Consider the following 25203-nt stretch of genomic DNA (forward strand, 5'->3'; position numbering starts at 1 on the left):
ATTGAAGGCAGGGAAAGTTTGTTCAGCGGGGGCTGGCAGCAGGCTGAGGGATCTGACACCATCCCGGCAGATTAAGCTGGAAAAACTCCGCCTAAATCCCACTTTGCTGCCTGAGCACGGCCTAATGAGTCGTGAAATGGGCTCAGAGGGAAACGGGATCACGGGGAAAGGGGATCAGGGAAATGGGATCACAGGGAAATGGGATCATGGGGAAATGGGATCACGGGGAAACGGGATCACAGGGAAATGGGATCAGGGAAACGGGATCACAGGGAAATGGGATTGCAGGGAAATGGGATTGCAGGGAAATGGGATTGCAGGGAAATGGGATCACGGGGAAATGGGATCACAGGGAAATGGGATTACACGGAAATGGGATCGCAGGGAAACGGGATCACAGGGAAATGGGATCACGGGGAAATGGGATCAGAAGGAAACTGGATCAGAGGGAAACTGGATCAGAGGGAAATGGGCTCACAGTGACATGGGCTCACAGCACAGTCCCTGGCACCCTCCTGGACTCCAGAGGGGGAAAACAGGCACCAGACATGCCAGAAGCTCCTTCCCCAGAGCCTGGGACACCCCAGGAGCTCCTTCCCCACAGCTCAGGACACTCCAGGAGCTCCTTCCGCAGGAGCTCCTTCCTCAGAGCTCAGGACACTCCAGGAGCTCCTTCCCCAAATCCTGGGACACTCCAGGAGCTCCTTCCCCAAATCCTGGGACACTCCAGGAGCTCCTTCCCCACAGCTCAGGTCTCCTCCAGGGCCGTGGCAGCAGCTCCAGGTGTCCCTGCCCCATCCTTGGGTTCCAAGTTTTTCCTTGGGTTCCAGTGCTGGATCCCAGAACTCAGAGCAGGCAGGTCCTGGCAGGGAACAGGCTCAGAGCAGGGAGACCCAAAGCAAGGCAGGATTCAGAGTTTCCTGGGGTCTGGATGGGATCCAAGCCCTTCCCAAGGCCCCGTGGCACCCCGAGCCAACCCTCCCCTGTGCTGCACAAGTTTCCCATGCCAGGTGTGATTTTCCACCTGCTCCCTAAATCACCTCTTTGTTCTCGGGCTGAGTTCCCACTCCTCCCCATGAAACCACCACAGAATTCCCAATTTATGGCACGGATCTCTCCACAGCTCTCCCCACCAGTGCTGGATTTGATCCCTCCTCCCACCCTGCTGTCCCCAGCGCTGGATCCATCCCCTCCATGGGGCTGAGCCGAGCCCTGCTGAGGGTCTGGGGGGTGATCACAGACAGGGAAGCAGCTCCCTGCATCCCAAACTCCTCCAGGATCCCTGCAGGATCCCTCAGGGACCGAGCCAGGGGGGTGGTGGGGGCACACAGAACTGCACCAGCCTTTTGTCACCACACCCCCATCCCCAGTGCCACTCCCAGCACCTGGACAGGCCCCCAGCCCCGGGTGGGGCACGGTGCCAGCCCTGGGGGCCCCATTTCCTGGGCAGCCCTGGGGACAAAGGTGCCTTTGCTGGGGACACCGCGCCTGTCACCAACCCCTGGGTGGCTCCAAGGAGGAGCTGCAGCCGCTCGATTTTCGGTGGGAGCAGCACAAGCGGGGCCAGCAGAGCCGAGGGGCTCCCGGGGTGTCCCCTGTCCCCTGTCCCCAGCGCAGCCCCCGCGCTGGAAGCACAAAGGGCGCCTGTGTTGGAGCCTGGCGCTGTTCCCTGGGCAGGGAGCCAGGGCTGGCAGCTCCCAGCAGAGCAATCAAAGCCCCGTTTGTGCTGCCGAGCCCCCCGAGCAGCCGGGGGGCACCCACGCAGGGAGGCAAGGCCACAGCAGCCTGCTGGGGACAGCCCTGGGCACAGATGGGGACATGGGGACATGGGGATGGCCCTGCACACAGATGGGGACATGGGGACAGCCCTGCACACAGATGGGGACATGGGGACACGGGGACGGCCCTGCACACAGATGGGGACACGGGGACATGGGGATGGCCCTGGACACAGATGGGGACACAGGGACATGGGGACGGCCCTGCACACAGATGGGGACACGGGGATAAGGGGACAGTCCTGCACACAGATGGGGACATGGGGACATGGGGACGGCCCTGCACACAGATGGGGACATGATGGGGACATGGGGACGGCCCTGCACACAGATGGGGACATGGGGACATGGGGACGGCCCTGCACACAGATGGGGACATGATGGGGACATGGGGACGGCCCTGCACACAGATGGGGACACGGGGACAGCCCTGCACACAGATGGGGACACGGGGACATGGGGATGGCCATGGCCCTGCACACAGATGGGGACATGGGGAGACGGGGACAGCCAGAGCCCTGCACACAGATGGGAACATGGGGACATGGGGACAGCCACAGCCCTGCACACAGATGGGAACATGGGGACAGCCCTGCACACATAAGGGGACACAATGGGGACATGGGGACAGCCCCGCACACAGATGGGGACATGGGGACAGCCCCGCACACAGATGGGGACACGATGGGGACATGGGGACAGCCCTGCAGACAGACTGGGACATGAGCCAGCCTGGGCCAGGAAAAGGCTGTGCCACAGGCACGGGCGGGCTCCAGGATCCCAACAAAACCTTCCCTGGGCAGGAACTGGGGATGGATCCAGGATGGATTCCAGCACGGACACCCCCAAATTCCCCCTGGATCAGCTCCCCCAGGGAATTCTGAGCCCACATTCCCAGCCCGGATCCCAAAGGGACAGAACCATGGGTGGGCTCCAGGATCCCAAAATCCCCTTCTCTTCCCAGGGCAGGAACTGGGAATGATGTCCCAGGGTTCATCCCTGTGCCCACCATCCCAGCACGGACACCCCCAGATCCCTCCTGCTGCTGGCACAGATCTGGTGACGCTCACACCGGCTGGGATCAGCTCCCAGCGGGAATTCTGAGCCCACATTCCCAGCACGGACCCAGGAGCACATCCCAGCTTCCCAGACTCCCTCCTCCCCAGCAGCAGAGCCTCTCCAAGGTCCCCGTTTCCCGGCAATGTCCCCAAATGCAGATCCCCTGCAGGAATCCCACGGCCTCTCCTTTCCCTTCCCTCTTTACGCCGCTTTAAAGCCGCTCTTCCGCCGCCCTGAATAATTGAGGGGAGCATGAAAATTTAAAGTCTTTCAAGATTCCATTAAAATTCATGCCCTTCCCCTTTGGAGAATTGCTGCTGCCGGAGTCCCATGTAGGGCAGCTGCCTCCCTTCCCAGGATCCACCTCCGGAGCAGATTCCCCCGGAATTGTTCCATGGAGACCCCAAGATCCATCAGCCTGCTCATCCCATCCCCTCCTGATTCCAGCAGCAATCCTGCAGCTCTGCCTCCTCCAGCCCACGGAGGATCCTGCATTTCCCAGCACCCCAGCATTCCCAGGATGATGGATCCAGCATTCCCCTCCATTCCCAGGATGATGGATCCTGCATTCCCAGGATGATGGATTTTCAGCATTTCCCAGCACCCCAGCATTCCCAGGAAAATGGGATCCAGCATTCCCCTGAATTCCCAGGATAATGGGATCCTGCATTTCCCTGCATTCCAGGATGATGGATATTCAGCATTTCCCAGCATCCCAGCATTCCCAGGATAATGGGATCCAGCATTTCCCAGCACCCCAGCATTCCCAGGATGATGGATCCTGCATTTCCCTGCATTCTCAGGATGATGGATCCTGCATTCCCCTGCATTCCCAGGATGATGGATCCAGTCTTTCCCTGCATTCCCAGGACGATGGGATCCCGCTCTGATCCAGGGCTGCAGCCCCTCATCCCCTTCCTTACAGGAATTTTGGGGTGGGATTCCCAAAATCCCTCATCCCCAGCTATTCCTGTTGTGCATCCCATCTTCCCTGACCCTGAGGAATAACCTCAGGATCAACCTCAGCAATAACCTCAGGAATAATCTAAGGAATAACTGAGGAATAACCTAAAGAATAACTAAGGAATAACCTAAGGGAATAACCAAAGGAATAACCTGAGGAATGACCTGAGGAAACCATCACACAGCATTAAAACAAACAGTAAAAAATTAAGGACAGAGCTGCTTTTAGTGCTCTTAAAACGCCACCAAACCCTTTTCTGGGAGCACCCTCTGCTTCCCAGCTGCTTCCCAGCCCCTTCCAGCCCTCCAGAGGCTGATGGGACAGGCTCAGGTTTCCCAGGGAGCCTGGAGTTAATTAACTGTCACACCCTTGGGCAAAGCCCTCCCAATTTACCCCACTTGACCAAGTGACCCCGAGGATTTGGAGCAGGCTCCATAAATCCCAGAGCCACGTGGGGTTTGTTTTCCTGGAGGGAATTATCAGGGAATGCTGGGCAGGGGAGTTCACACCTCCCTTTCCAGCACATCCTCAGCATCCCTGGGATTCCCTTTGGTCAGGGAGTTTTTTATCCACACCCCTCTAAGGAGGAGAGAGGGGTTTTATCCCGTCCCCTCTGTGTCTCCTGCCCAGGGGAGCTCCAAGGAACAGGCAGATCCAAGGAATCCCCCCACACAACCTCAGGAACCACACAAACCCTCCTTGTGTGGCCTCCCCTGCCCCACTTTCCATCCCAAAGAGAAGAGGAATGATGCTCTTACCTAATGAATAATCCACAATCCACCAGGGACGGGGCAGCACATGGAAAAAAACAAAAAAACAGGGAAAACAGCTGGATCAGACCAGGGGAAATCCTGCTCAGGAAAAGGGCCCAGCCCTGCTCCTGCCTGGGCAGCCCAGGGTGGTTCTGCTGGGCAGGGACAGGAGCTGGACCCTCACCCCAAAAATGCTGCAGCCCCCTCCATTTAGAGCAGAGATTCCCCCCAAAAAGGTGCAGAACCTCAGGGGAGAGATTTCCCCCAAAAAAGCTCCAGCCCACCCTGCAGAAATTCTACCCCCCACCCAAAAAAAGCAGTACCCCCAGAGATTCACCCAAAATTCTGCAGCATCCTAGATCAGGGGGCACCCAATACATTTGCAGCCCCCCCAGGGCAAAGATTCACCCCAAACCCCTGCATTTCCCCCCAAAAATTCACCCCAAACCCCTGCAATTCCCCCCAAAAATTCACCCCAAACCCCTACAATTCCCCTGAGATATTCACCCCCAAAATCCTGCATTTCCCCCCAGAGATTCACCTGGAAACCCTGCATTTCCCTCCAGACATTCTCCCCAAACATCCTGCAATTCCCCCAAGAGATTCACCCCCAAAAGCTGCAGCCCCTCAGAGCAGGGGGTCACCCCAAAAAAGCTGCAGCCTCCATAGATTAACCCCAAAAGCCCTGCATTTCCTCCCAGAGATTCACCCCAAAAATCCTACATTTCCCCCAAGATTCACCCCCAAGAGCAGGGGGTCACCCCAGAAGCTGCAGCCCCCAGAGGAGCAGGCGGTGACCCCAAAAGCTGCAGCCCCCAGAGGAGCAGGGGGTGACCCCAAAGCTGCAGCCCCCAGAGGGGCAGGGGGTCACCCCCAAGAGCTGCAGCCCCCAGAGCAGGGGTCACCCCCAAATCTGCAGCCCCCAGAGGGGCAGGGGGGTGACCCCCAAAAGCTGCAGCCCCCAGAGCAGGGGTCACCCCAAATCTGCAGCCCCCAGAGGGGCAGGGGGTGACCCCCAAATCTGCAGCCCCCAGAGCAGGGGTGACCCCCAAAGCTGTCCCCCCAGAGGGGCAGGGGGTGACCCCCAAAGCTGCAGCCCCCAGAGCAGGGGTGACCCCCAAAGCTGCAGCCCCCAGAGCAGGGGTGACCCCAAAGCTGCAGCCCCCAGAGGAGCAGGGGTCACCCCAAGAGCTGCAGCCCCCAGAGGAGCAGGGGTCACCCCAAGAGCTGCAGCCCCCAGAGCAGGGGGTGACCCCCAAATCTGCAGCCCCCAGAGCAGGGGTGACCCCAGAAGCTGCAGCCCCCAGAGGAGCAGTGGGTCACCCCTAAAAGCTGCAACCCCCAGAGCACAGGTCACCCCAAAAAGCTGCAGCCCCCGGAGCAGGGGTCCCCCCAAGAGCTGCAGCCCCCAGAGGGGCAGGGGGTGACCCCCAAAGCTGTCCCCCCAGAGGGGCAGGGGGTGACCCCCAAATCTACCCCCCCAGAGGGGCAGGGGGCCAGCAGGAGCAGGGGAGGGCTCTCTCCTGTCCCAAATCAGCGGGGCCGAAGGGGAGCAGGGCCAGCCCAGCAGCTGCTGCTGCCAGGGCCGGTGCCAGGGTTGCCAAGGCTGCCGGGCTCTGTTATCCACCAACAGCCTTTGAAGTCAGGGCCCAGGAATGTGCCTGCCAGGGAAGGAGGGACAATGACCCCAGAGCCACCAGAGGCACCTGGCTGCTCCCCAGGAGCATCCCGGGGCACAGCCCCTGCCCGGGGACTGACGGCAGGGACAGCAGGAATCACAGAATTACAGAATCTATAGAATTCACAGAATCACAGAATCACAGAATCCACAGAATCCACAGAATCACAGAATCCACAGAATTCACAGAATCACAGAATCCACAGAATCCACAGAATTCACACAATCACAGAATCCATAGAATCCACAGAATTCCAGAATCCACAGAATCCACAGAATCCACAGAATCACAGAATCCACAGAATCCACAGAATCCACACAATCCACACAATCCACACAATCCACACAATCCACACAATCCACAGAATTCCCAGGTTGGAAGAGCCCTTCAAGACCAGCCCAGCCCCAACCCCTCAACTCAACCCTGGCACCCAGAGCCACATCCAGGGATGGTGACTCCACCACCTCCCTGGTTCCTGTTTATTCCCAAAATTCACAGAATTCCCCCAAATTCTCAGAATCCCCAGGTTGGAAGAGACCTCCAAGACCATCGAGTCCAGCCCAGCCCCAACCCCTCAGCTCAACCCTGGCACCCAGAACCACATCCAAGCTTTGTTAAACACACCCACCTCCCTGGGCAGAACATTCCAGAACTTTATCACCCTTTCTGTAAAAAACTTTATCACCTTTCTGTGAAAACCTTTATCACTTTTCTGTCAAAAACTTCTTCCCCATATCCAGCCTGAATTTCCCCACTGGAAGGGAACAAGGAGTCCCCTGAGGAGCTGAGGTCTGACCTCCTTGTTATGGTGCAGCTGGAACGACCCAGCAGAGCCAATTATCCATTTTTTATCCATTTTTTATCCGTTTTTATCCTTTTTTATCCATTCTCCACCCATTCCAGAGCTGAGATGTGACTTTCCCCCCTCCCTCTGGCCACACCACCCACAGCCTGGATTCCAGGATCAGCACCCTGAGCTGCCCCAGGCCATTCCCAGGTCACAGCCCCTGGGGACACATTCCAGCCTTTTCCTGACAGGGCCACCCCCTGGGAGCCCTCTGGACGGACAGACAGACAGACAGCTGGGAAGTGTCTGTCCTGCAGATCCCAGGGCACGGGGTCAGGCTTCAGAGCTCTCAGGAAGAAAAAATCCCTGCTGGAAGGAAAAAGGGAGCAAAAGGCCTGGGCTGTGTGTGTGGAAAGCAGGATTCTGGATCTGGAGCGGGGCCCTGCTCTTATCAGGACAGATGTGGCAGCCAGAGCGTCCCCAGGGTCCCCAAACAGCAGCTCCAGCCCCCTCAGCTGCTCCCTCCACCTCCGGGACGGATTCCAGAGCTCCTCCAAAGGGTTCCCACGCCTGGAGGGGCTGGAATGTCCGAAATCCTCCCCCTGGGGAGGCAGCAGGGCTGTCAACACACAGCTCCTGCTGCTGCACAGGCCGTGGAAACACCAGAGCCCCGTGCCCCCAGTGCTCCCAGTGCTCCCAGTGCCCGGGGATGCTCCCATGGGATGCTCCTGAGGAGGAAGAGGAGGAGGATAATGCACAGGCTGCAGCAGCAGGAACGTCCCTCAGCCTCCTAAAGGGTTCCTGCACTCCTCCTTTCCCCAGGTTGGGAAAGCCCAGCCTGCAGGACCAAAGCTCGGTGGAAAAGGAGGATCTGGGCTGGGGGGAATCCCGAGGGAGCCCCAGCACCAGCCTGGAGCCTGAACCCCCAAACCCACAGCAGGGACACTGCTGAGGCATCCTGGCAGCTCCAGGGGCTGGAAAAGGCTCCCTTGGGCACAGAAAGGACAAGTGCAGGGTCTGAGCAGGGCTGGGAGAAAGGAAAAACAATTCCAGCTGGGATTTCTGCGGATTGCCTCAGTGCCTGGGAACTGGGGCCTGGCCAGCAGCGCTGAGCTCGGGGCTTCCACGAGCCACAGCAGCACAGGGAGGGTCAGCTGGAGGCAGGAGAAACTTTGGGATGCAGAGTTTAAAGGGAATTTGGCAGGAATGCTCAATCTGAAACCCCTCCCAAACCTCCCAGCAGTTTTTATCCATCACTTCCAAGTGGAAGGATCCTGTCGTGTCCAAAGCGATTTGGACACGAAACCCTGACAGGTTCCTGGTGCTGCATCCCAAAAAAAGCTGCATCCCACTCCAGCAGCAGGGAAATTCCAGGTGCTTTCCCCTCCCCTGAGCAAATCCTGGGGGAGCAGAGCAGGAACCTGGGTCTGTCTGTCTGTCCAAGGCAGGACAAAGGAGGCAGCAGACTTGGGATGTGTCCTGGAATAAAGCAGCTCTGGACTAAAAAATAGCCCTGCACCAAAAAAAGTATCTCTGGACCCAAAAAAACAGCCCTGGACCCAAACCCAGCCCAGCCCCCAGTGTTTTCCTGAGTGAGTGGGTGGGAAAATCCAGCCTTTGATGTTCCACTGAGCAGCTCCAAAACAAAGCTGGGCCACGGGAGATAAAAACACCAAACAAACCTCGCCACGGGACACATCCGGGAGATGGAGTGGGAAAGAATTCCATTTCCATGGAGGGCACAGCTGCCCCAGCACCGTGGAAAAACCACAGCACAGCTGCTTTCCACTCCCAGCACCGCAGCAGAGCCCAGATCCAGCGTGCTGGGAAAAACCATCCTGAAAAAGCTGCTCTGGGCAAGGCAGGTGCCTCCCCAGTATTCCCTTGGTGAGCTCTGGCATTGCCTGAATTCCCTGGAATTGAGGCACTGTGGTGCCTTCCTGATATTCCTCTCACATCCCTGGAAATTGCCCAAATCCCCTGAAGCAGGCAGCAGTGGCGCCTCCCAAAAAATTCCTCTTGAAACTGCCCGAATTCCCTGGAAATGAGGTACCAATGGTGTCCCCCCAATATCCCAGTCACACCCCTGGAAATTCTCCAAATTCCCTGGAATTGAGGCACCAATGATAATCCTAATAATCCTCTCACACCCCTGGAAATTGCCCCAATTCCCTGGAGCAGGCAGGGAAAAGTTTCCAATTTTCCCCTCAGAGCACTCGGTGAGCTCTGGCATTGCCCAATTCCCTGGAATTGAGGCACCAAGGATAATCCTGGCAATCAAACACCCCTGGAAAGTGCCCAAATTCCCTGGAAGAGGCACCAATGGGGCTCCCCAACATTCCCCTCACATCCCTGGAAATTCCCCAAATTCCCTGGAATTGAGGCACCAGTGATAATCCTAATAATCCTCTCACACCCCTGGCAATCGCCCCAATTCCCTGGAGCAGTGGCACCTCCCCAAAACTCCTCTTGCATCCCTTGAAATTCCCCAAATTCCCTGGAAATGAGGCACCAACGGGGCTCCCCAGTTTTCCCCTCACAGCCCTGGAGAGTGCCCAAATTCCCTGGAGCACCTCCCGAGCCCTGGCAGTGCCCAGATTCCTGGGAAGTGCCGGGAGCTGCTGGCAGGGTCCCAAGGGGAGCTGCCCTGCATCCCAGGGATGCATAGCTGGAATTCCAGGCTGGCAGGGCAGGATCTGTGCCAGGACAGGGCATGGGAACACAGCCTGGGCAGGGACTGGGCAGGGACTGACCAGTCCAGGGCTACTGGGCACAGACTGACCAGTCCAGAGCTCCTGGGCAGAGAGAAACTGGTCAGTCCTGGGATTCTGGGCAGGGGGAAACTGGGCAGAGACTGGTCAGGGCTACTGGGCAAAGACTGACCAGTCCAGGGCTGCTGGACAGAGAGAAACTGGGCAGTCCAGGGCTACTGGGCAGGAGAAAACTAGTCAGTCCAGAGATCCTGGGCAGGGGGAAATGTTCAGGGCTACTGGGAAAAGATTGACCAGTCCAGGGCTACTGGACAGAGAGAAACTGGTTAGGCCAGAGCTACTGGGCAAAAACTGGTCAGGGCTACTGGGAAAAGAGAAACTGGTCAGGCCAGGGCTACTGGGCAAAAACTGGTCAGGGCTACTGGGAAAAGAGAAACTGGTCAGGGCAGGGCTACTGGGCAAACCCTGCCCAGTGCAGGGCTCCTGGGCGGGAGGAACGGGCTGGCAGCCTCGGGAGCTGATCCTGCAGGAAGTGCTGCAGGATGTCCCAGCCTCCCACTCCAGATTAAAATTCCACAGGAATTTGCTCAACAAATGGAGCCTCTCAGCTCCTGCCACCAGCCCGGGGGTGTTTCACATTTCTGCCACAGGGAGGGAGGGAAGGGACCCTGGGGCTTGGGGGTGACAGGGATGGGACAGGGCAGGGATCCTAAATCATCACCCACTGACCCCAAAATCAGTGCCACCACCCCAAACACACACGAACCAGCATGACACCCCTCAGCCACCACCCCTGCCCATCCAGGGGCTGGTAACCCCATAAAAACCCCACAAAAAAACCCCAGAACAGCCTCACCTTCCACGCAGTGCTCCACCCCCTCCAGGCTGCGCAGGGTGATGCGCATCAAGTTGGAGCTGAACTGCCCATGCAGGGGCTGGGAATCCCACAAAAACTCCACAAAAAAACCCAAAAAACCAAAAAAAAAACCTCCAAAAAAACCCCAAAACAGCCTCACCTTCCATGCAGTGCTCCACTTCCTCCAGGCTGCACAGGGTACTAGGCTGGAGTTGAACTGCCCATTCAGGGGTTGCGAACCCCACAAAACCTCCCCAAAAAAACCCCAAAAAACCCCACAAAAAACCCCACAAAAAAACCCAAAAAAACCCCAAAAAAACCCCCCAAAGTGCTCACCTTCCACTCAGTGCTCCACCTCCTCCATGCTGCGCAGGGTGATGCATACTAGGCTGGAGTTGAACTGCCTGTTCAGGGGCTGCGAACCCCAAAAAACCACCCAAAAAACCCCCCAAAAAAACCCCAAAAACCCCACAAAAAAACCCAAAAAAAACCCCCAAAGTCCTCACCTTCCACGCAGTGCTCCACCTCCTCCAGGTTGCGCAGGGTGATGCGCATCAGGCTGGAGTTGAGCATCAGCTCGTTGCGGTGCGCCGGCCACAGCGCCTGCGGCGCGGGGTTGACGAAGAAGATGCGCGTGTCGCCCGTGGCCACCTGGTTGTCACAGATCAGGGGGTCCCCGAAGCCCCCGATCACCACCTTGTTGCCCCCATCCAGCAGAATCTCGTGGGTGACGATGTCCTTGCCCTTCAGGTAGCGCCACACCCGCACCTGGCACGGGGAGGGGAGAGGTCACCGCGTTGGCGTGGTTTGGGGGATCCTCTTCTGCTCCCTGGGCTCCTCTTTTCCCTCCCTGGGATGCTCTTTCCTCTTCTGGGCTCCCATTTTCCCTCCCTCGACTCCTCTTCCTTTTTGGCCTCCTCTTTTCCCTCCCTGGACTCTTCTTGCCATTCCTGGTCTCCTCTTTTCCCTCTCCGGGCTCCTCTTTCCCCTTCCTGGACTCCTCTTTTCCCTCTCTGGGCTCCTCTTTCCCTTTCCTGGGCTCCTCTTTTCCTCCCTGGGATGTTCTTCCCTCTTCTGGGCTCCCATTTTCCCTCCCTGGACTCCTATTACTCTTCCTGGACTCCTCCCTCTCTGGGCTCTCATTTTCCCTTTCTGAGCTGTTCTTTCCCTTCCCTGGGCTCCCATTTTCCCTCTCTGGGTTCCTCTTTCCCCTCTCTGGGTTCCTGTTTTCCTCCCTGGGCTGCTCTTTCCTCTTCTGGGCTCCCATCTTCTCTCCCTGGACTCCTCTTTTCCCTCCCTGGTGTCCTCTTGCCCTTCCTGGACTCCTCTTTTCCCTCTTGGGCTCCTCTTTCCCTTTCCTGGACTCCTCTTTTCCTCCCTGGGATGTTCTCCCCTCTTCTGGGCTCCCATTTTCTCTCCCTGGTCTCCTCTTGCCCTCCCTGGACTCCTCTTGCCCTTCCCGGACTCCTCTTTTCCCTCTTGGGCTCCCATTTTCCCTTCCTGAGCTGTTCTTTCCCCTCCCTGGGCTCCTGGTGGCCCTGGCAGACAGATTTTCTCCCCCTGGAACAGGACCCATTCCCAGTTTTCTGCCTGTGCCCCGGTGGCCCTTCAGGTGTCCCCCCCAGACCCGAGGGGCTGTTCAGGCACAGAGACTTTTCCCCTGTGCCAAATTCCTCCCTGAGCAGCCCAGATCTGAGGCTGCAGAGTTCAGACCAGGGGCTGAAACCTCGCTGGGGCCCCGGGGAACGCAAATCCTCTGATCCCTGATCAATCTCGGAAATTTAATTCTTTTTTTTTTTTTTATTTTTTGCAGCCTGAGCTCCAGAATTTCAGCCCTGATGGAAAAGGCTCCAAAGTTCACACTGAGCTTGAGCCAAACTCCTCCAGAGTGTCCCTGGCAGGGCTGGGAGGATGGGAATGGGGTCATTCCCACATTCCCTGTGGCCACGGCAGCCACAAGCCAGAGCCTCACCTGCCAAGCAGGAAAAGGGAATAAATTCAGCATAAATTCAGCATAAATTCCACACTGCCTGTGCCCTGCAGGCACAAATCAAGGTGAAGAACCGAGTTTAGGAGTTTATCTCTTCCTCACAGCCTCCCGTTTTCCTCACACTTTCTCCTGCTGTTGAAATATTCGGAGCAGGACCCCGGGCTTGGGGGGTCTGAGCCCCCAGGCAGCACAGCCGTCCAAAAAAAGCAATAAATTACCCCAATTATCCTCCCAACAACTGCAGCCTCCCTGCCCAGCCGCATACCTGAGCTGCAGGAGCAGCCCAGGTGCAAACAGGGCTGTGACAGCTCCTCTGGAGCTGCACATGCCTCGGCTGCTCCCAGGCGTGGAGAGCTCAGCCACGTGCTCCCACCCTGCTTCATGCTCCAGCAGGGAAGGTGGGGGTCCCCCGGGGGGGCTGAGCCACCCCAAAGCTCCCAAAGGAAAAAAATAAATAAAAATAGAAAAATATAGAATGGTAAAAATAGAATTGTAGAAGTAGAATTTTAAAATAGAATTGTTGATATAGAATTATAAATATAGAATTTTTAAATCGTTATAAAAATAGAATTATAAAAATGGAGTTATTAAAAATAGAGTTATAAATATAGAATTATAAAACTGTATTTTTATTAAAAAAAAGTATTTTTATTAAAAAGTATTTTTATACAAAATAAATAATAATGGAAAAATTCCTACGAGGGATGTGTCCCTCCCTGCATGTCCCAGATCCGAGCTGCTGGGCAGGGACAGGGACAGGGACAAGGTTTTGCTCCTCCTGCAAAGCCACTGAGGGGCTGCTCCGAGGTCTCCACGGGATTTTCTCTCCTCCTGGTCCTTCAGCACAAGCCCAGCTCCCAGCAGGGTGGAAGGAGTGCTCAAACCCCCAATCCCAGCAGAGAGGGCAGAAATCTCCCTGAAATTTACTGAGGTTTAACTCAAAAAAACCCCACTCTGCTCATCCTCCTCCTCATCCTCCCCGGGAGCAGGAGCAGCATTTCCATGGATATTTGGGAATGAGAGGGGCCTGAAAGGCTCCAGCTGCCCCGGGAGGGACAGCTCTGATCTCTGCTGGCTGGGAGCAGGGACAGCACCTGAGGGAACACCTGGAGCTGTGCCAGGAGAGGTTCGGGATGGAGAGAGGTTTGGGATGCAGAGAGGTTTGGGATGGAGAGAGATTGGGGATGGAGAGTTCAGGTTTAGGATGGAGAGAGGTTTAGGTTTAGGTTTAGGATGGAGAGAGGTTCAGGTTTAGGATGGAGAGAGGTTTAGGTTTAGGATAGAGAGGTTTAGGTTCAGGATAGAGAGGTTTAGGTTTAGGATAGAGAGAGGTTTAGGTTTAGGATGGAGAGGTTTAGGATAGAGAGGTTTAGGTTTAGGATAGAGAGGTTTAGGTTTAGGATAGAGAGAGGTTTAGGATGGAGAGGTTTAGGTTTAGGATGGAGAGGTTTAGGATAGAGAGGTTTAGTTTTAGGATAGAGAGGTCTAGGATGGAGAGGTCTAGGTTTAGGATGGAGAAGTTTAGGATGAAGAGGTTTAGGATGAAGACCAGGACATTTCCTTTCCCCCTGAGGGTGCTGGGACACTGGAATTTGCTCCCAGGGATGCCCAGGTGGGATTTCTGCCGGGATAAGAGTCAGACTCTCCTCCTTGCAGGTCCCCCCCGACCCCAAAACCATTCCAGGACTCCCCGACGGAGCCGGGAGGAGCCTCCCTGCCCTGAGCCCAGAGGACCCGCGGCACCCGCAGCGCCACGGGCCAGCCCAGCCGAGCCCGGGGGAAGGCGTGGAGGGCACAGCCCTGCTCTCAGCCAGCCCTGCCGCCTCCCCAGCCGCTCCTCCCGCCTCCTGCCCGGCCCTGAGCTGCTCTCCCCGCAGTCAAGTCGAGACACCTTCCCGCAGCCGCACCTCCCGCAGCCCCGGGGCAGGCTCCGGAGGAGGTGAGCAGCAAACCAGGGCAAAACCCAGCCAGACAAAGGAGGAAAAATGGGAAAAAAACCACCCCTCCTCCAGCAGCAGAAAACACAGCCCGGGGCTGGCTCCGGCGTGCGGGGCATTTTCACAGCTCGGGGTTTGGTTTTTTTTTTTGGGTGGGGAAAAGCAGAATTCTCCCCCAGCTCTGCAGCAGATGGGGATTGGCGTTAATTGGCGTGGCTGGGGCGCTCAGGCAGCTCCGAGCCAGGCCGCAGAAACATCAGAGTCCGGCGGCCTCCTCCCCACCCTAATGAATGGATGTGCGAGGCTCCAAAGCCCGGCAATTACCTGCGGGGCATCCCATTCATCAGCGCGGCGCAATTAAGACTTTGTCACCGCTGACTCACCGGCGGCAGCGAGCATCGGGGGAGAAGAGGAAGGGAGACAGAGAAAAAATGGGGCTGGGACCTGCTTGGAGGAGGACCCTGCCCTGGAGAGCTCTGTTTTTCCAGGGAGAACAGAAAACGCTGGATTTTAAGGGGGTTTCAAAGCTCCGCGGAGGCACAGAAGAAGTAGCCACAACTTTATCCAGGAGAAAAACTAAAAATCCCCCAAATAAAAAGGATTTTCCAACATGCCAGGGGGGTGCATGCCATAATAGGGAAGGAGGGCACCTCTACAGGAACATTCCTGCCAGGAAAACGCCGCAGGAAATGCCAGGTTTGGTTGTGTAAAGCCAGGTGAGAAGTTGGAGCAAAGTCCCCTCTGGAGGAGCTGTCACTTGGGATGGGAAGCACTGAAAGGGATCACCCGGAAATTTTGGGAGATAAAAGTCAGAATCAGCTCCGCTTCCACGAACTTTTGGGAGATAAAAGCCAGAATCAGCTCTGCTTCCAACCCTTCCCCCTCCACCTTTTTTGTCTCTCCCTGTGCCTTTTCCCTGCCCCTTCCCCAGGACCCACAAAACCCCCCCAAAATCTGTGCTCCATTGTCCGGAACAGGATCCACATCCTTTTCCACACTTCCTACGGCACTCGCAGAACCTGGATTTATCCTATAAATAGCAGCTGCCTTCCCAACCATCGGGACAGCCCAGAAAAAGGCACTTCAGGGGGCCGGAGCAGGAAGGGACAATGCCGGCAACAGCAGCAGCTTTGGGCAGAAGTCAGACCGGCAGGCAGGAATGCCAAATCCCTTGGAAAACGGGCACAGCAGCCGCTTTTTGGGAATTCTGTCAGCCCGTTCCTCCCCCCCCCCCAGCTCCCCTGGCAGCCCAGGCACGGCTGGCAGCTATTTCGGGGTGTTTATCTAACATTAACTTCACATTTCTCCCGGTGCTTATCGGCGTCCATCGAAGCGCTCAGCTGGGAGGGTTTGGGAAGAACAATGCCCCAGCACGGAATTCGCGGATCCCCACGTGCCCGCTCCCTCCCGGACCACCCAGCTCCGGCAAAACTCGGGATTTTGGGTGTGGGAACTCCCCGCACGCGCCTTTCCTCTGCAGATAAGGAAGAGGCTGACAGGAGATAACGGCGGGGTCCGGGGAGCGGCGAGGGCAGGACAGAAGGAATTGGGGCAGGAATTTCCTCAGCACGAGATCCTGGATTTCTCCCAGCTCCCCCGGGGGCAGCGCAAGGACAGCAGGAGCCGGGGGTCAGGTTTAATCCCGAGCTGCTGCTGGAATTTAGGTTAAAAAACAAAACCAAACCAAAAGAAAACAAACTGCAGGCATGGCAAATCCACACAGTTGCAATTCCAAGACTTGGGAAGATCTGAGGAGGGCAGTGAGCCAAGAGCTGCTGCAAAGCCGCACATCCCCAAGTCACTGCAGTGACAGGAGATTTATCTGCTCCCCGGTCCTCGGGACACCCCAAATCCCGTTCCAAAGCTGTTTTGCCCTGCAAAGACACCACGGAATGCCACTTAAAAATGACACAGGAAGGCCTGATGGGCAGGGAAAGGGACAGGGAACCGCTGTCCTGTGAAAATTCCCGAATGTCACAGCACTGCCACAGCGGGATGATGGGATGGGATGAAAGCTTTCCTGCTTTCACTTTTCCACCACTCCAGGGCTGGAACGATCTCTCAGGAACCTGTCCTGGCCCTTCTGTGCTCTTTGCAGACCAGGAACGGGCAGGAGCAAAATCCTAAACTCCAGAGCGAGCAGCACAAACCTCACCCGGGCACTGCTCAGGGAAAGCCAGGGAAGAGATTCCCTCCCCAGAGTGTAAGGAATTCAGACTGTGCTTCCCAGAAAGCCACCACGGGCAGCCCCATCCCACTCCTGGCTGCTCCAGCTGGGGCTGGATTGCACCTTGCAAAGGCAGAGCTGCTTTTCCCATCCCAGCTTTTCTTATCCCTGCTTTTCCCCCATCCCAGCTCTTCCCCCATCCCACCTTTTCCCCCATCCCAGCTCTTCCCCGGCCCAGAGTCCTGCCCTGCTGCTGCAGGATGATTTTCTGCCAGGCAGACACCTCGCTGCGAGTCCGCAGTGGGGAGAAGAGGGATTTATTTCTCACCCTGGCATTTCTGCCTCGCCACCAGCGCCACCGGGTCACCTCCTGTGGCCACCTCGCGCCGGCCTCAGGTGGCCACATCCATCTGTGCCCCACAGGCACAGCTCATTAATGCTCGGCGGAGCACCCAGGATGTGCCAGACACTCTGCAAACAGACGGTGCCGGCTCTCGCCCGGGGGGGCTGCGAGCTGCAGATGGGTCGGGGTGCGCTGGGAGCGGGCAGGGGCTGGGGGATGCTCGGGGGATGCTCGGGGGATGCTCCAGAGCTCCGCGGGAAAGAAAAGTTCACCTTCCTCTCTGCCACCAAAGGATCGGCCCTGGCCCTGCTCGGCACCGAGCAAAAGCAGGGCTTTTAGGAGGAAAAGGGGGACGGGGAGAAGAGGGAAAGGCAAGGGAGGAGCGTGTCCTTGCCAGCCAGATTCCTGCCCCGGCAAGGGTTAAGGCATCCGGCACGTTTTCTGTCAAGCGGGCGGATGGGATTTCAGGTTGCTCGGGACTTCAGCGTCTCTCCGCTTCGGGGGGAGATAAAAAAACCCCAGAGCCCGAGGCCAGGTTGGTGGTTAAACAATAGCTCGGGCTGCAGGAACTCGAGATGCTGCTAAAGTCAACAGGAGAGGCTCCCAGCACCTCCCGGAAAGTTGGGAGGCAGCTCCGCATCACGCCAAAGCCGAAGAGGGAAATGCCCATAAAAAGCAACCTCTGGAGATCCCCCCCCCCACCCCCCCGGCCACACAGCAGCTGGAGCCTCTCCGCAACCCTAAAAACCCCCGATTCCAGCCCAAACCGCACGGGGCGAAAGTTCCCCGCGCGGCTTTACCTTGCACGAGTAGGTGTGGTGCACCGGGTCCACGTTCATGATCTCCTCCACCGTGCCCGTGAGCACCACGTTGGCCTCCTCCTCCCGGCGCTCCAGCTCCCGCTCGGGGCAGCTGGCCCGTGCCAGCGCCAGCAGTGCCACCACCATCAGCGGCGGCAGCGCCCGGCCACCGGCCGCCCGCCCGGTGCCCATGGTGGCGGCGGCGGTGGCGGCCCGGTGGCGGTGCCGGGGAGCCCGGCAGACAAAGCGGCCCCGCTCGCAGGCAGCGCTGGCGCAGCCGAAAGGGCCACTTTTGTTCCAGGAGGTGAAAAGGAGGAAAGAAAGAGAGGAGGGAGGGAAAGGGAGGGAGGGAGGCAGCGAGGGGAGGGGAGAAGGAGGAAAATCCCAGGAGGAGGAGGAGGAGGAGGAGGAGATCTGGAAGGCGCCGAGGAGCGCTCGGCGCTCGCTGCCGTGGCCCTGGAAGAAAGCGCGCAGATTTGCATGCAATCTGAATTGCTGATAAGGAGGGAGCGGGGGTTAGGGGGGAGAGGAGGGAGGGAGAAAGGAAGGGAGGAAGGCAGCGCGGCCGCCCGCCCGCCCTGCTGGCTGCGCTCGGTGCGAACGCCGCCCCCAGGAAAGGGAGCCGCGGTTAATGGATAATCAGCGCCGCAACGTGAGGAGACTTTTAAAGGTGTAGGGACCGCAGCCGGCCCCGCCACCCCCTCACCGTGAGTGGCAGCTGTCCCCAGCTCTGGCCCGGGGTGTCCCTGGCTCCGTCCCGCACCCCCGAGATGCTCAAAGGGAGGGTTTGTCCCTCCGTGTCACTCCCCACTCCGAGTGGCAGCTGTCCCCAGCGCCGTTCTGTTGTCCTCACTCCGTCCCGCACCCCCGAGATGCCCAAAGGGAGGGTTTGTCCCTCCTTGTCACCCCCACTTTGAGTGGCAGCTGTCCCCAGCTCTGTTTTGGGCTGTCCTCTCTCCATCCTGCACCCCCGAGGTGCTCAAAGAGGGGTGGCATTTCTCTCCCTGTCACCCGCAGCCCTGTCCCGGGGTGTCCTGCACCTCCGAGGTGCTCAAAGAGGGGTGGCATTTCCCTCCCTGTCACCCGCAGCCTTGTCCCAGGGTGTCCTGCACCTCCGAGGTGCTCAAAGAGAGGTGGCATTTCCCTCCCTGTCACCCCCAGCCCTGTCCCGGGGTGTCCCCACCCCTGTCCCCTCCATCCCGCACCCCCGAGGTGCTCAAAGAGGGGTGGCATTTCCCTCCCTGTCACCCACAGCCCTGTCCCGGGGTGTCCCTCGCTCCATCCTGCACCCCCCAGGTGCTCAAAGAGAGGTGGCATTTCCCTCCCTGTCACCCCCAGCCCAAGCAGTGGCTGTCCCCACCCCTGTCCCCTCCATCCCGCACCCCCGAGGTGCTCAAAGAGGGGTGGCATTTCCCTCCCTGTCACCCCCAGCCCTGTCCCGGGGTGTCCCTCGCTCCATCCCGCACCCCCGAGGTGCTCAAAGAGAGGTGGCATTTTCCTCCCTGTCACCCCCAGCCCTGTCCCGGGGTGTCCCTCGCTCCATCCTGCACCCCCAGGTGCTCAAAGAGAGGTGGCATTTCCCTCCCTGTCACCCCCAGCCCTGTCCCGGGGTGTCCCCACCCCTGTCCCCTCCATCCCGCACCCCCGAGGCGCTCAAAGAGAGGTGGCATTTCCCTCCCTGTCACCCCCCAGTTCCACCCCAAAGATGCTCCCGTGTTTTCCCCACGGGGAAACTGAGGCAGGGCTGGTCCCGCTGCGCTGGGACCCCACGGGTCCATCCCTGGGGACACGAGCCGCGACAGAGCACCCCGAGGAGCCACGGAGAGGTTGGAAAAGAACTTTAAAACCATCTCATCCCTCCCCGGGGGCCGCAGGGTGATTTCCCCGCAATTAGGGCAGGCAGAAAATGAAAAGTTAAGCGGCACCGGGGGAGGGATGTTGTTTGTGCCCTCCATAAATCAGCCGGGCCCCAGAGGCCTTGACCAGGCCGCTTCCCTTGATGGCCCTAAAAAACCCCCTCGTTTCACTTGATGGCCCTAAAAAAAACTCCTCGTTTCACTTGATGGCCCTAAAAAAAAGTCTGCTGGTGTGACCCGGCCGATTCTCGGTGCTAGGGTGAAGTTTAACCGGCTGCCAGCCGAGGATGTGACACTTGAGGTGTCCCCGTGTGTGGTGAGCCCATTTCAGCCCTCAGCAGCGCCCTGCCCCGTGCGCTCCCCTCCTCCCCGAAATTATCAAATAATTCAGTCCCTAAGTGGAATTAATCCCCTAAATCTCCATCTCTCTGTGCTGTTTGCCCCTGTGGGCGCCACATTTCCCTTTCTCTTATTTATGTAACATACAGAAATAAATGAATCTTGCTGAGCGTGCCATAGTTTGTCCCCGAAGAGGATGGAGCACCACAGGTCCCATAAATCTGCCTGGAAATATCCCAAATCCTGTGGGGTTTGCAGGGAAAGCACCTCGGACATTTTATTTTTATTATTATTATTATTTTTATTCTCACAGTGCAACCCCACGGCTTCTCCCAGTTCTCTCTCCATTCAAAACTTCCACTTCTCCCTTGGAAAATTGTATTTCCCCGGTCAGCAGTGAGGGAAGGCTGCCTGATCCAAAGCAGGCAGGGTTTTATAAAATCCTTATCAAAAAGGGCTTTGGGGAGATCATTTTCACCAAAAAAGCAGCCCAGAGCCTGCTCAGGCCTGCAGGAAACCTCTCAGTGAACAATTTCCAAATCTGCCAGACTTCCCTACACTGTAAAACTCCAAAAAAGCTGGAGCATGAAGCAACCTGAAGAAAATTCTCATTTTCTCACCAAAAACTTCCCCAAAAGTGGATTTTGGCTGAGGGGCACTGGGAGGCCTCAAAGCCAAGGCCAGGCCCCACAACTCCTGACAGGGGAGCTCCATTACTCCATTTCTGTCGTCGTTCTAAACTCCAGCAATCAGCTAAAAATATTTCAGAGCCCTGGCAGCTGATTTTTTTTTTTTTACCCTGCTGTTTTAATAATTAATTTTTATTGTATTCCTCGAGCACTGCTGGAGTGGAAATCCCAGGAAGAAGCTCAGCTGGGACTCCCTGCTCCAGAACCTGGCAGAGAAGCAGAGGGGAGGAATTATTTCTGCTCAGTTTTGACAATTTTCTGGGTTCGAGTTGTCTCCTTTTAGCCCCACCCCTCCATCTGCTTTCAGAGCTGGGATGTGAGGAGGAAAATGGATTTCACAGGTTTTTTTTTTTTGGTTTTTTTTTTTTTTACGTTTTTGCCCCAATCTGGTGTGGTTTGAGGAGAATTGTTTGGCCTTGAGGGGTTTTTTGGTGGAGGTGAGATGTGAGGAGCTCGATCTGCTTGTGGGGTTTTCATGGGATTCAGGAGGACAAGGATTTTTCCAAAATAACAAAATCACCTTTTTTAGGGCCGATGTGCAGGGAGCAGCACATTCCCACAGGGAATTGCTGATAAAAGGAGAAACAGGAGGGAAAAAAAAAAAACCTGGGATGTTTCTGTGGGAAAACTGAGGCAAATTCCTCGGCAAATCAGCGCCCAAAACAAATAAACAGCAGCTCCCAAAAATACACAAAACACCGGGGTTTGTCCCGGGAACCTGGGGCTCGGGAAAACGCCTGGAAATGCCTTTAGAGGTGGCTCAGTCTGCCCCTGGGAAAAATCAAAATATCTGGGAAAAACTGCGAGGAATTGGGCAGGGTTTGCTTCCCGACAGTGCTGCGTGATTTTGGGTGGGAATTCCAAGGGTTTTTTTGGAGGGAGTGGGGGCTGAATGGAGGAGGGAAGGGAGAAGGGAAGGGAGAAGGGAAGGGAGGGCCTGACACTGCCCACACGTCAGGGCAGGAACCCCTCAGGGTTTGGAGCCAAATATTTGCCTGGAAAGCAAATAAAGGCACTGGGGAGGAAAACCCAGCCCCAGAGGTGACAGCAGCGTCCCCACCCCTGATTTCCAGCGTCCCCTGATTCCTTCCCTGCTCCCACTCCTGTGAGCTCTGAAATGATTTAATGTGATTTTCCCCCTTATTTCTCTTTCAAGTTTAATCCCTCCCGGTGCTTCTTGCCACTGTCAAATTCCTTTTGTGTGCTGTTAGGAACCCTCTGGATGTCACTCAAGAGCAGCTGGAACGGGCTGCCCCTGGGATGCTCCGGGATAATGAGTCCCAAATTAGTAAATCTGTTAATTAGAGCGGGGCTGAGGGCTGAGAGCAGCCCCACAGCAGCTTCACCTCGGCCATGCAGCACCCAAGGGGGGTCACTCTGTCCCTCTGCTGGGCTGGGGGACAGGAAAACGTGGGCCATTCCCAAAAAAAAAAAAGCAAGGAACTCATAGGAAAATGTGGGCCTTTCCCAAAAAAAAAAATCAAGGAACTCACAGAGATCTGTCACATCCCAGTGAAAAAATAAAATCGAGAATTTGGCTTTTCCCTCCCCAAATTCCAGAGGAATTCCTGTGTGCAGTGTGAGGGGCACTGGGAATTCTGTCCAGATGGAACTGGGCATCCTCAGTTGCTGCTCCCATCCCGCCACAGAATTCCCTGGGTTGTCCCAGGATTTGATGTGGGAGCCGTGGATGCAGAGATGAAGAATATCTGGAGTGGAGCACCAAAATTCACATCCTGGAGGGGAAAAAAAAATCGAGAATTCGGTGTTTTCTTCCCCAAATCGGGCCAGCAGCCTTGAATTGGGTTAAAAACCGGGTGAAAACAGGGTTAAAAATTCCCAGCTGATCTCCTGGAGCCCCTGGGATCCGGGGAATTGTGCTGAATGTGCCCAAATTCCCGGGACTGCAGGAGAAAACCCCAAACCAGGGCGGGTTCTGGGCTCTAATGACAGGGTGGCAGGAATTCAGCCTGGAATGGGATCAAGGGCTGGGATTTCTGGGATTTTTAACCCCTAATCCTTGGGCTCAGAGCCCCCCGCACCCCTACAGGTGTTTTAGGGCTGGGTTTAGCGGCCCTGAGCCTCCAGCAGGGTTTAAACTTAACCCCAGCTCAGGGGCAAAAGCACCCAGTGAACCACAAGGAACCCGAATCAAAAGGGGCAAAGGGAGAGGTTCTTTGAACCACAATCCAAAGGGAAAAAGGGAGAGGAGCAGAAGGAAAACCCAGCGTGAACTTGAGGGCAAAGGATCCCCCGGGATCAAATCCTACCCTCAAAAACGCCCGGGGGGCTGCTGGAATTCCTCCTGCTGGAATTCTATGTGGCCACAGAGCCTCCCTAATGTGGATTGATGGCCTCAATCTGCTCTCCCTGCAGGGAAAAGAGAGCCCTGGCCCCCTGAGATCCGTTTTTTTCCTCCCAGAAATCCCAACCTAAGTGGATTTCCCTGCGCTGCATCCAGGGGAAAATGTCTCCATCCATCCCCCCACGGCAGGCAGCAGCAGAGGGAAGCGTTCCCACCTGATTCCTCCCGCCCCTGGATTGATTACAGCCACGCCAGGATTAATTGGGGAGAGTAAAAATGCTTCTCTGGGCGATCAATCTTCCCCCGGTTCCCTCACCTTGTCATCCGCTAATAACTGGGAAATCAAAATTCCCCTCCTGGCTGCCTCGTGCCTGCAAATGGATTTCTCTGCTGCATTGCTGGGAATCCTTAAAAGGCATTTTGGGAGCAGCCAGGAGACAAATGGGATTAGCTGGGCAGGGAAAGTGCAGCCACAGCATTTCTGCACTGCCAGCCAGGGGAAATTCAGCCCTGGCAGGCTCAGCCTGGGGATGTGGAGCAGGATTTGGGGTGGGGGCATCAGGGGGGCTGAGGAAGGTTGGGAATGGAGCACAAAAATCTTTTCCTGGTTTAAATTCCAGAGGGATTCCTGTGTTGGGTGTAAGGGGGCGCTGGGAATTTTGTCCAGGGGTTTGGACGTCACTCTTACCCCACACACTGGGTTCAATGTGGGAGCTGTGGATGCAGAGATGGAGAATATTTGGAGGAGAATACCAAAAACCTTTCCTGCTTTAAATCCCAGAGAATTTCTGAGCCTATTTTCTGTGTAAGGGGCACTGGGAATTTTGTCCAGCTGGAACGGGACATCTCCTGTCATCCCACCCCAGAATTCCCTGGATATGATGGATGGATGCAGAGATTAGGAATATTTGGAGTCAAACCCCAAAAACCTTTCCTGCCTTAAATTCCAGAATTCCCTGCCTTGTCCCAGTGTGCTCCCAGCTGTCTGGGTCTGGATTTCCCAGCTGGCCACGCCGTGCCAAGGACATCTGGGGGATGCCACCATCTCTGGACCCTCAAATTTGGCTCAAATTTATCACAAGGAGCTGAGAACCCGGCCCTGTCCGAGGGAAATGGGGAATCCTGGAATGGTTTGGGTGGGAAGGGACCAAAAAGCTGATCCCATCCCTCCCCCTGCATTCCAGGGACACCTTCCACCATCCCAGGCTGCTCCTTGGACAGTTCCAGGGGTGAATCCACAGCTCCTCCTGGCAAATCCCACAGGTTTCCTCCTGCCATGATCTTTGAACCCACAGGAATCTGGGAAATCCCAGAGCCAGGGCAGTCCCAGTTCCCTCCAGTGACGTTCCCTGCGCTCCGGGGGGATCCCAGGGGGTCCCCGGGTGCCCAGGGCTGGCACTGCCCCATCCCACAAAGGCTCCCAAAGCTTCCAGGAGCTCCCTGGTGGAAAACACGGATTGTGCTGGGAAGCAGAATGACCTGAAAGAGGAAAGATTAAGATTCAGAGCATGCAGGGATCCAGCTTTTCCCTTTCTCCCTCTTTTTTTTGAAGGAGCCAAGGTTTTCCCAGTCCCTCCGAGGGCCCTTGGCAACCCCTGGGGAGCTGCTGGAGCCTCTCCCAGAAGGGCTGGAATGCCCAGGGCTGGGCACAGAGGGACCCAGCCCTCCCAAATCGTGGTTTCACACTCTCCCGACCCCATTTCGTCCTCCGAGCAGGATTTATTGGCCCAGGCTCTCCAGGAGATGAAGGCTTTTGTGTGGAATTTTATCCCAAACCCTTCCTGCAGCTGCTGCGTGGGCAAAAGAAAAATAAAAAAAAAAAAGAGAGAAGCGGGGGGGAAGAAAAGAATAAAAAAGACATTGAAAGTGTGAGGTTTGAAAAGATTTCTCCTCTCTGAAATCAGTTTGTGAGTCACACAGAGGGAATGACCAGGGAATATTTCATCCTGCCGGGGCCACGCTGAGAGGAGGCAGCGCCGGGATCTGAATCTGCCCAAAGCTCGGCTCTGCATTCGTCATTCCGCACACACACGGAGCGAGCGGGCAGCAGGACGGGTTTAACCTCTTCCTGCCTGCTCCTCCCGGGATGCTGCCCCTGCCCGTGCTCTCCTCCCGCTTCTTCCCGGTTTGAAACGGGGACAACGCCGGGGATGCTGTCCCAGGCAGGCAGGAGCACCCAAAACCACGGGAA

At 56.7% G+C, this 25203-nt stretch overlaps 1 protein-coding gene across 1 annotated transcript in view; it reads right to left on the bottom strand.

The window, feature by feature from the left end:
• Positions 1–18046, bottom strand: part of AGRN (agrin) — a 79542-nt gene extending 61496 nt beyond the window's left edge. The window contains exons 1-2 of the mRNA XM_084220044.1: positions 17824–18046; positions 11093–11354 (exon numbers count right to left, since the gene is read on the bottom strand). Of these exons, the coding sequence (XP_084076170.1) occupies positions 11093–11354; positions 17824–18015 (454 nt within the window). The 5' untranslated portion in view covers positions 18016–18046. The remainder of the gene's footprint in view (positions 1–11092; positions 11355–17823) is intronic.
• Between the last annotated feature and the right edge of the window lie 7157 nt (positions 18047–25203).

The sequence above is a fragment of the Fringilla coelebs genome, assembly GCF_963513975.1.
Source record: "Fringilla coelebs genome assembly, chromosome: 22".
NCBI lineage: Eukaryota > Metazoa > Chordata > Aves > Passeriformes > Fringillidae > Fringilla > Fringilla coelebs.